Source organism: Anguilla anguilla, chromosome 19 (genome assembly GCF_013347855.1).
Source record: "Anguilla anguilla isolate fAngAng1 chromosome 19, fAngAng1.pri, whole genome shotgun sequence".
NCBI classification, from domain to species: Eukaryota; Metazoa; Chordata; class Actinopteri; order Anguilliformes; family Anguillidae; genus Anguilla; species Anguilla anguilla.
The window spans coordinates 15,494,482-15,505,971 of NC_049219.1; the positions used below are offsets into that span (position 1 = coordinate 15,494,482).

General features: G+C 43.1%; 1 protein-coding gene across 2 annotated transcripts; it reads left to right on the forward strand.

Annotated features, from left to right (window-relative positions):
• Positions 1-674: 674 nt before the first annotated feature.
• LOC118219399 (splicing factor 45-like) lies at positions 675-7,168 on the forward strand. 2 transcript variants are annotated; one of them, XM_035402553.1, is made up of 13 exons: positions 675-832; positions 1,226-1,369; positions 1,960-2,076; positions 2,374-2,540; positions 2,891-3,000; positions 3,650-3,706; positions 4,001-4,139; positions 4,499-4,650; positions 4,987-5,055; positions 5,417-5,493; positions 5,809-5,907; positions 6,026-6,098; positions 6,352-7,168. In XM_035402553.1, the coding sequence occupies exons 2-13, from the start codon at positions 1,250-1,252 to the stop codon at positions 6,453-6,455; spliced, it is 1,284 nt and encodes a 427-aa protein (XP_035258444.1). In that variant the 5' UTR covers positions 675-832; positions 1,226-1,249; the 3' UTR covers positions 6,456-7,168. The 2 variants fall into 2 exon arrangements, with proteins under 2 accessions (XP_035258444.1, XP_035258445.1); XM_035402554.1 differs by having other exon boundaries at positions 5,420-5,493.
• The last annotated feature ends 4,322 nt before the right edge of the window (positions 7,169-11,490 follow it).

Here is an 11,490-nt window from a genome sequence, read left to right on the forward strand (position 1 = left end):
CTTTTGCACAGAAATTCATCAACACACATTCCAAACCATGCCATTTAACAAAACAAGGAAGGGCACCTTCTTTCTCAACATTTGTGTAAGATTTCGCTAAACTTCCGTTTTATACCACAGGGTGGTAGTACCAGATCAAAAACTACTGAGTAAACAAAAGGTCTATATTTGGAATTCCATTCATTAGACTGCAGTTTTTACGCTAGTGTCTTCAGTATAATAAGATTACACATGCATATAAATGTAGTGAAGTGCTGAGACAAGTATGTATAGCAGAAACAGAGTTGAAACTTGAAACATAACAATTCAGTGGTGCAATTAGAGTCATTTAGTCAAGGCAGTAAAACACTTCCCATTTCACGAAAGAATAAGATTCTAATGCAAAATAATAAAAATGAAATGGATTGCCCCGAATCCTTAGTTTCAAAATAATGTGAGTTTCAGGTCACTTTAACTTTTCGCGCATCTACCCTTATTTGAATATTGCCAAGTCCAAATTTTGCTAACCTGTTAAAGCAAATGATTCTAATTAAATTAGAGTGAAATTGATTCCTTCCGACTTATCATATCGTTGAAGTATCATGTAAACAGATGTCATCGACCATGGTTAAATGCTATAAAGCAGGTACGTACAATAAAATGCCAGTCTTTCTTTTATTTTGAAATTTTTCGTCCTGCTGCTTACCGGATAGGGTAACACTGGATTTCGCACACTTCTACTTCCTGCTAGCTACAGTTGCTTTTTAGCTATGTTGCAGAATATAGACCGTCTTTGGTTGTATTCAACTTCTCGAAAAAATTGAAGTGTATTGTATTATCTACCTACCATCAGGTGAGTTATCGATCTTGTGTACTTCAGAACAGTACAGGGAATTGTAGGAAGAACATTTAGTTATCCAGCCCATCAACATGCCCGCAATGTTATCCGTAGTAGTTAGCTAAGTTGGTAAATAGCTTGCGGGTGCAGCTTTTTAGAATTTTCATTCAGTTATATGCCTGGTTTACTAGTGTAGCATTTGCTCTTATTATTTGTTAACATTTATGAAAGGAAGCAATCTACCAAGGGATTGCATTAACTTAGCATTACAGTGTCAAACAGCTTACACGTGACTTGTCAGTGTTAGCTGGAATGATGATAGAATGCAGGTCGTAAATTTATAACAAGCAAGCCAGATATTTACATGCGTAAACCAAATATTGCATACTTTTTTCTTTTCGTTTTAAGTTGTTTACGTCAGCGCCAGCGATCATGTCCCTCTACGATGACCTCGGAGTGGAGACCAGCGACAAGACTGAAGGGTGGTCAAAGAACTTCAAGCTTCTGCAGTCTCAACTGCAGGTGAAGAAGGCCGCGCTCACGCAAGCAAAGGTAAGAATCGCCGGGGCAGACGTAAGCGATGAAGTAGTAAACAGTGACTTGCTTATAGAAGACTGCAAATGGAGTATACTTTTTGCTTTTATGATTGAAAATTGCAGTAGACTATATACCAATACATTCATCAGGACATTGCATATGCAACATACTGTATGTTAAAATGTGTCTATAGTGATGTATTAAACTTTCGTTTAAATGCTCAGATCAGCCTTTTTATGGCAACACTTTCGTTGAGCAATCCTGAGATTTTCTTTTTCTGCAAGTACCCCCTTGGCCCTTCCAAGTAAATATTGCCAATAAACAACCATGTTCTGGACGCAGTTATGAATATGTCGTGTTGCGTGGAATCTAAATGGTGGTTTAAGGGTCAGATCCTAACTTGGGGTTAGAGTTGAGAGCTAAGAGCTGTTGATTTGCAGCCCGCTTTCAGTCTTCTGAGATCAGAATGTACTGTGTGCATATGTTAGTCAGCTACTGCTGTATAGAGGTAAACAAAAAAGAGTAATCTGTAAGTATTGTGCTGAGATATCTGTGTACCGCATGTGTTTGGGTGTGGAAACGTGCTTGTTGTTTGTTCTCCGTAGAGCCAGCGTTCGAAGCAGGCGACGGTTCTGGCTCCGGTGATCGACCTGAAAAGAGGCGGCTCCAGCGATGACCGACAGATCTCGGACACGCCCCCGCACATTGCTGCTGGTCTAAAGGTGAGGACCATCACCTGCGGTCCATCCGTTAGCTGCTGACTTTCCATCTGATATGGTGCCCTGCCCAGGAAGTACCAGAGTGCGTCAAAGCACTACTCAGATAGGCCATTGGAAGAATTATAATAATAAGTACAATAGCTTTGCTGAGTGTAACCTCACAACAGGTCTGGGAAACAGGATAGGTGGGCTGTAGCCAATCGATGGCTCACATGAAGTGATTGGAAAAGCTGCTGTTTGAGATCCCTGCCCTCTCTCGCTCTCTCTCTCTCTCTCTCTCTCTACCTCTCTCTCTCTCAGGACCCGGTCCCTGGCGGTTTCTCCGCGGGGGACGCGCTGATCCCCCTGGCGGACGAGTACGACCCCATGTTCCCCAACGAGTACGAGAAGGTGGTGAAACGCCAGAGGGAGGAGAGGCAGCGACAGAGGGAGCTGGAGAGACAGAAGGAGATGGAGGACAGAGAGAAGTATGGATGAGTCTTTCACCCCCCCTCCCCCTCCCCACTCCGCACATACCACTCCGTACCACACTGCTCCCTACACAACTCCGCACGCAATATGCAGGACCCAACTCCAGATGCAACATGCCACTCAGTCTGCAAGTAACACTAAATGGAATTGACAACGCACACACACACACAACTGGAATGTGCAACTCACTGTACAAAATCGTGTTCAACACACACTTTATTATGCATAACGTACAACAAATCATGCAGCACCTGGTGCTCAAAATGCTACCGGACGCGCTACTTCAGCGAGCATCCGGTGCCGTGTGACGGTTCCCGTGTGACGCGCGCGCGCTCCGTGCTTCCAGGAAACGGAAGGACCGTAACGAGGGTGGAGCTCCCAGCGGGTTCTCCCGCTTCCCGGCCGAGGCAGAGTCCGACGAAGAGGAGGATTACGAGAAGGAGAGGAGGAAAAGGAGTGAGTCTCGTCTCTTTCGGTCCATTCTGTCCGTTTCTTCTCTTCTCCCCTTTTTCTTACTTTCTCTCCCGCTTTCTCCCCATCTCCTTTTCTCTTTATCTTTCCCACCCTTTTCTTTGTTTCCTTTTCCCCTTCTCCATTTCACTCTCTCTCTTTGCTTCTTTCTCGCCTCCCACTCTCTTGCGCTGACAGAACTGTCTGATCGCTAAATGGAGGCTAGCATTTAGTCGGCACCATTTTCAGATCTGAAACGAGTTGGGTAAATACAGAAATAATTTTAAAAAATCACACTGAGCTGCTCAAGATTTTCTGTGGGAAATTCAGTTTAAACGGCAGGAATCCCGGCAGACTTGATGATAATGACTCGGCAGCTTTCCACACACTTTTCCTCATTTTCTTGTTGCGCTCTGTTATGTACAAGCCTCTCGGGCAGCACTTGGGTGGGACAGTGTGGCTGATCCAGGAGCTATATACATGCAGACAGTGACCTGAACATGTACTTCCTCAGCCTCCAATCTCAATCAGTTAGTTAATGAAACCATCTAAATATAAATAAATATCAATCTCTCTGTGTCTGTGTGTGTGTGTGTGTGTGTGTGTGTGTGTCTCTGTCTGTCTGTCTGTCTCTCTCTCTCTCTGTGTCTCACAGTTATGGGTGGAGCTGCGATTGCCCCGCCCACTTCTCTGGTGGAGAAGGACAGGGAGCGTAAGTACTTGGACGTGTATCACTTAAGGCTGTGCCACAGAACAGACCTGAAGTCTCAAAGCTAGGCAATGATCACTGACCATACACCGCATGTTGGAATGTCCGTATTGCGGTTGATTGTAAGCAGTGACTTTTTGGGCTTGCCCTCCTGGTGTCCTGTTTGTTTGTTGCGTAAGGCTGCTGAGTGTGCCTGTGCTCTGAGTCCCGTCAGTGGAGCGGGGCTGAGCGTACTGAGCGCCGTTTAAGGGTGCCCGTTCTCTTAATAAGAGAGCGCACCCCCTTGTCGTTGGGCAGAACCCCTGGGCGCGGGGTACCCCGAAGAGGATGGCCGGTCGCGCGGCTCCAAAGCCGCCATCCCGCCACCCTTCTACGAGGACGCGGAGCGCCCCCGCTCCCCCCCCGGGCCCAGCAGCTCCTTCCTGGCCAACATGGGGTGGGTCTCATTTTACTCGCTCACTGGGGGGGTGCTAACATAACCCTTTCATGTACTGAAAAAAATACCATTCCCATACAGTTTCTTTCTACTTTCAGTCTATATCTGTGTTGTGTCTAATGCTGATATCTCTTCTGCTTTTACATTGGGTGGTATTTGCAGCATGGTTCCGCCTCTGATTTACTTTTAAACTTTTATGTAATATTGGGTAAAATTTAAAGATGTCAATGAATTATCTCCGCTAACGGAGTGTATTGTACCAGGTGCGCTTACATGCTTGTTACGTTGTTCTCGCGTGTGTGTGTCTGTGTCTGTGTGTGTGTATGTGTCCGTGTGTGTGTGCGTGCGGTGTCCCGCAGTGGGACAGTGGCCCATAAGATCATGCAGAAGTATGGATTTCGGGAGGGGCAGGGCCTGGGGAAACATGAGCAGGGCCTGAGCACCGCCCTGTCTGTGGAGAAGACCAGCAAGAGGGGCGGCAAGATCATCGTGGGAGACCTCACCGACAAGAGTAAGGCCCGCACACACACAGCCACAAACAAGCACACGCACATGCACACATGCACATGCGCATGCACGCACACACGCACACATACATGCACATGCACGCACACACGCACACATACATGCAAATGCACGCACACACGCACACATACATGCACATGCACGCACACACGCACACATACATGCACATGCACGCACACACGCACACATACATGCACATGCATACTCACAAGCACTCACTCACAAGCATGGTCTTTTTTTTTTTTACAAATGCGACAGTCCAACTCGCCCATCTCCCCGTGATGACACGTGTGTGTGTGTATGTGTGTGTCTTCTTGAGCAGCAGGGGCAGGTCAGACTCCCAGCTCTGTACCTGTGGGTGACTCAGCAGGATGGGGTGCCAGCTCTATAGGTGAGCCTCTTGCATTTTTCTGTTCACATTTTCTTATCTGTCTCTTTCTGCCCGTTCTTATCTATATGTATATTTAGTAAAGTATTGACCGCATTAACCAAAGCTATTCTGAGGATTTTATTTTCATTTCCGAACAGTCCACACAAAAGTAGGGTAATTTGAACTGTTAAAAATGCCCTTGTTCTGTAACAGACTGCAATAGAAAATTAAATCTATTTTAAGGTGCATAAAAAAAGATAAAGAACTTTGTGCTATAATATCAGCAACTTGTGGAGAGAGAACTGTAGTTTAAAATGGGATTTAAAGTTTCTAAGGCCTTAAAATGGGACCATATCCCCTGTCTGTACCCCCCCCCCCCCAGTAGACACCGGGAAGAAACAGGAGACCAACCCACTGACTGAGATCCTCAAATGCCCCACTAAAGTTGTGCTGCTTCGTGTGAGTTTTTCAAAGTACACACTGTATTCACAAAGCACTATCAATCGTACACTCTGTACTCACAAAACACTGTCAGTCATGCACTCTGTATTCACAAAGCACTGTTAATCATACACTCTGTATTCATAAAGCACTGTCTTTCATGCAAGCTCTGTCAGAGATGCACACTGTATTCACAAACACCTTCACACTGTCATAGATACAGACTGTATTCACAAACACCTTCACACTGTCATAGATACAGACTGTATTCACAGAGCCTTGGCGCTGCCAGACATGCACACTATCCTCACAACGCTTGTGTGTTTCCTGTAGAACATGGTGGGCAGAGGGGAGGTGGATGAAGACCTCGAGGCTGAAACGAAGGAGGAGTGCGAGAAATACGGGAGAGTGATCAAGTGTGTCATCTTTGAGGTGAGGAACCGCGCGTGCGTGTGTCTGAATTTGACGCTCTTCTGCAAATGACAGTTGGAAGAGAAATGACTGAGCGTTCAGGTAAAATCTGTTAACTGTTAACCCCTCCACCACACAGATCTCTGGCGTGACCGACGATGAAGCAGTCCGAATATTCCTGGAGTTTGAGAGGGTGGAGTCCGCTATTAAAGGTGAGAGACCCCCCTCCCTTTTTTAAATTTATTTATTTAAATCGGCCGTTTAATTTACGGGACTGCAGTTCATCCATCGCTGTATCTACTGAGAAAGCCTATCTCTCTCACACACACACACACCCACACACACACGCGCACACACACACACGCACACACACACACACCTTCTGCTGTTGGGCTGTTAGTAGGGTCTGAGTGTGTGTTCTGTTGAGTGTGAATAACTGCTTTGTTTTATTTGTCCTTGTCGCAGCCGTCGTGGACCTTAATGGAAGATACTTTGGCGGCCGGGTGGTCAAAGCCTGCTTCTATAACCAGGACAAGTTCCGACTATTGGACCTCGGGGAACAAGTGTGAGGCGGGGCAGATTGGTGTGAGGTCCGATTGAGTTGGGGGTGAGGCAGGAGTGAGATTCAGGCGAGCCAGGGTTGAGACCGTACGCCGGTGTGAGACTGGTGTAATATTTGTGTGTTTGAGGGTGCACGGTCTGTCCACTCTCTGTGTGCACATAGGCCTATCCGTCTCTGTGTCTGAAAGATTTAGTGCTGTTAGAACTCATTTCTCACTGTGGTTTCGTCTCTTATTTTAATTTTTGTTTTGATCGATACATAAAGATTAGAATAAATAAATTAGGGACTACACCTGTTCTGAGCAGCAGATGTGACATTAAGTCTTGTCAACTAGAACTGAATTTTTTTCTGTGTGTCTTTCAGCGAAACACTCAAAGGCGTGCATTTATTATGTCTTTATTTTATTGTTTTTTTTAACAAGGTTTGCATTAAAGGAATTTCTTTCTGTATTTTCCCTACAATGCTGTTAAATTCTTTTTGAATACAAAACACGACAACGCTTGGTAAAACCTAGACCATCATAAAATAATTTTTTGATTGCCACTGTTTTTAGACTAATTAGCCCTTGAACGTTCAACATGAAATCACATTTGGTTCTCTGTTTTGCATTTTGTTGTGGCTGTACGTTATGCATTTTTGTCTTCTACTGCTTCACAAAACAGGATATTTTGTATGTACTTTTTTACTTATAAACTTATAAAAAGATTACAACACCGTGCAGCCTTGAATGCCATTTGATTTTGATTGCTGTATACTTTTTAAATTACATGAGTCAGGTCACCTGCCAGTGTTGTACGATGTTATGAAATGTGCATTGTTAAAAACAGCCTGTGTTGAATGAAACCACGATTCCTCGCGTCTGACATGAGGGAACGTGCTCCTGAGTGCAACTGTTCCTCTGTTCTTCACTCTTAAGAAACACAGTCGTACAGCAGAATTAAGGGCCTGATTATATCCCTGACAGCAGGGAGAATAACATGAGAATATGAGAGGTACAAGTGGTCCTGGCCGTGTAGATTTGGGTCTCGTTCTAGCCGCTTATTTAATCCGTCCTTGTCTCCTCGGTCCTTCCCCGGCCCGGAAATCGATCGAGTGCCATCGTCGAGGATGTTCCCACCCGTTAAATGCTCCTTGGAGGAGCTAGGAGGCTCCTGGAAGATGATTGAGCAGGGACACACGAGGGCATTCTTTGTGGAAGTTTTTTTTGTTGTTGTTTGTTTTTGGAATGTGACATAAATGATCTGGTGAATTCCTTTCTTTGCATCCTCTGAGGTGCAGAGTCAGAGTCAGAAGCTCGGGAATGAAGCGAGGAGGTAAAAATGAGCAATTGCAGCGAGCCGCAGGGCTCCCTCTGTCAGTCATTCTTAATGGTGGACTTTGCTGGACTGGGACCCTGGTTATGGGACTCCCACCCAGTAGGCGTACTTGCCAATGAGAGAAATAGTCAGGGTGAGATTTACCCACAGTTAACGTTATCACTTCGGAAGTACAGACATGCTGTGCATAAGAACGTCAGTCCTTGTCCGCTCTTCAGTTACAAGTCTAATGCTGGTGTAACTAAAGTGGTGCCTGCAGCTAGGTCACACCATAGGAGTTTCAAAAGCTAGACATGACTGTCACGCAGCAAGAATGACTGCAAACTACAAACAAATGCAATAAAAACATTCTTGGTGGGTGAAGAATTTTTGTAGTGTATTTATAAACTCCACATTAAAAAGTTCTGTCTTGGATTGGATCTTTAAATGATTACAGAGTTAAAAGGTTTATAAACGTTGCATGCAAACCCTCAAGAGCCTACAAGAACTTGCTGCATGCTTTGAACCATTGGGAGCTGTGCAGCTTTCAATCTAACAACAGTTGCAGGCCATAAGTCTGCCTTCATATAGGAGTGCTAAGCAATGCCTTGAATTAAATGCATCAAAAAACTTGTTCTTGGTTATGTTACAAAAACTATAAATTAAACACACAAGAGTTAATAATATGGTTATTCTGCTCTTGGTAAACATGTTGTTCTGATAATATTTTAATTACTTTTTATATATATAAAAAAAAAGGTCTCTTGTTTTAACCATGATATACCACAACTGGCAGATTTTAAGAGTAACCGAATGATTTTATTTAAGTGCACAGATCTTAACCACAAAACAACCCACTATTTATGCTGTGTATATGCATTTTCTCCAGTGCATGCTTTGAATCATTGGGTCTGTATGGCCAGTACAGAAAAAAAGATACCAAACACATTACATCAGTATCAAACACAACACCACTTTCAAGGCATGGCATTCACCCATACAGCTTGACTGCTAGGCAGTGCATTGAATGTCTCCGCTGACTCATTCATGGCTATGTTGCAAAAACTAAAAATTACATTTAAGAGGTGAGGTGACTTTCCTTAGCAAACTTCCATTCCAGAATCCCTGAAGAAAGAATATATAGTTTTTCTTTCTTTTTACTCACTAAACCAACAACTTTATTTATATCCATATTCCATCACAAAGCCACTTTCACATATAGTGGGCTTTTGTTAAAGAAAGCAGAAAATACTATATGCATATATAGAGATTCAATCAATTTTCTTTACAACTGCAATAAAGCATCTGCTGGCCATAAGTTTTTCACCAGTGGTCTTAGCCAAAAGGCAGAGAAAACACCTGGTGAAAGATCTTAAAATGAGTCTGAGGACTGCAACCAAGAGCATGGGTTTCACTGAGGATCATAAACCTTGCTCTTGTCCACAGACAACCTGCAGCTTATGATCATACGCATGCACCTCCACAAAAGCCTCGAGAAGCTCTTGGTGCCTGCTTTGAACCAACAGGTCTGTATGGCCAGTACAGACCAGTTTTGAAAACCATGCCATTTTCAGGACATGGAGTTCTGTCTTTCTGCTGGAGTTCTAGGCAGTGCACTGAATGTCTCAGCTGACTCCTTCATGGTTATGTTGCAAAAACTAAAAATTGCATTTAAGAGGTGAGGTGACTTTCCTTAGCAAACTTCTGTTCCAGAATCCCTAAAGAAGGAATATATAGTTTTTCTTTCTTTTTACTTGCTAAACCAACAACTTTATTTATATCCGTACTCCATCAGAAAGCCACTTTAACAAAAGACCACTATATGTAAAAGAAAACACTATATGCATATATAGAGATCCAATCAATTTTCTTTACAACTGCAATAAAGCATCTGCTGGCCATAAGTTTTTCACCAGTGGTCTTAGCCAAAAGGCAGAGAAAACACCTGGTGAAAGATCTTAAAGTGAGTCTGAGGACTGCAACCAAGAGCATGGGTTTCACTGAAGATCATGAACCTTGCTCTCATCCACAGACAACCTGCAGTTTATGACAATATGCATGCACCCCCACCAGAGCTTCTAGAAGCTCTTGGTGCCTGCTTTGAACCAACAGGTCTGTATGGCCAGTACAGACGAGTTTTGAAAACCACACCATTTTCAGGACATGGAGTTCTATCATTCTGCTGGAGTTCTAGGCAGTGCACTGAATGTCTTAGCTGACTCCTTCGTGGTTGTGTTGCTAAAACTAAAAATGTAAGGGTTGACTTGTGGTTATCCGTAGCAAATTTCTGTTCCACAATCTCTAAAGAAAGAAAGAAAGAATATATGGATGTAATAATCCCAATTTAACAAAGACCCACTATATATGAGGTGGGGGAGGTTCCCATATCATCAAACCAGAAAAACAATCTCTTAACTTGATGCATACTCTTTTACAAGAGCCTCTGAGTGACTAGTACAGAAAAGTTATACCATACAAATTATATAATATCAATATTGAAAACCACATAGTTTTCAAGACATGGTGTTCTGCCCTCTTGCTCAAATGCTAGGTAGTGCATTGAATTCCTTGGCTGACTCATTCATGGTTATGCTACAAAAACTAAAAATTTAAGAGTTGAGGTGACCTGTGGTTATCCATAACAAATTTCTGTTTCAGAATCCCTTAAGAAAGAATATAATCGTCATGTTTCATTTCAAATTTTTACGATGTTCAGTGTACAAAAAGTCGCTCTTATTAAATGTCTTGCAAAAGTATTCACTCCACGCCTTCACAGTCTGTCATGCTGTTAAACTGTGCATTTATTGTTTTTTGTTTATTGTTTTGGGATTATTAGTGTACTGCATATATAGAGGTGACCTGTGCAGATTGCTGTAGATCTGCGTGCGTGTGCAGAGATGCATGCTTCTAATGAATAGAGGACTAAATTTAGAGAACCGTTAGTGAAAGTAAGTTCAAGAGTTCAAGCTCTGTTGAGTAATAAAGTAATTTGGGCATTGGCAGAATATGGGAACGTGAACACGTCTGGATAAAGAAACAATTCAGTCTTTATTTGTGATTCCATGTGGTTAAGGAGACCTGACTGTATAAAAGTCCATCAGTAACCACAGATTAATCAACACTGGGTTGAGCAAACACCTGAGTGCAAACACCTGAGTAGATGGCATGTTACGATGACCTTATGCAAGAATTGAGTGGGATGAGTTTGCAAATATGATTACTGTGCATATTCTCAGATGCTTATAAAACATAATTCCTGTATTATAATACCAACATGTCCTGAGCACAGTCCAGATCAAATACTTTTATAGCATTATGGGATGTTCAAAATGTGTCTGACAGGCACCTTCGATACAGCTGGTCTGTAGATTAATGAGAGTCCGAAGCCAACTAGGTACTTTAGTACTTCCATGATGAGAGCTTAGAATACCTGTGAGGTAAAACTTAAAGTGTAAAAAAGGTATTACTTTAGACTTTAAAAGGCTTCTCCATTTTCCTGTCAGAAAACACCCTACAAACTCAATAGCCTATCAGACATTAGGATGTCTCTGTCTGCCATCAATCAAGATCTTGACAAATTAACCCTGAATTCTGTGAATCTGAATTTCCGTGGAGCCCAGCAAAGTTGAATCGGAATTCCGTGTTTTCAATGTTTATCACTAAAATACTTTGGGAACTCTTGGCTCTCAATAATCTATGATCCAGTTCTTCTGATTAGGCATACGCAGCATACTGTGTCAGACACAC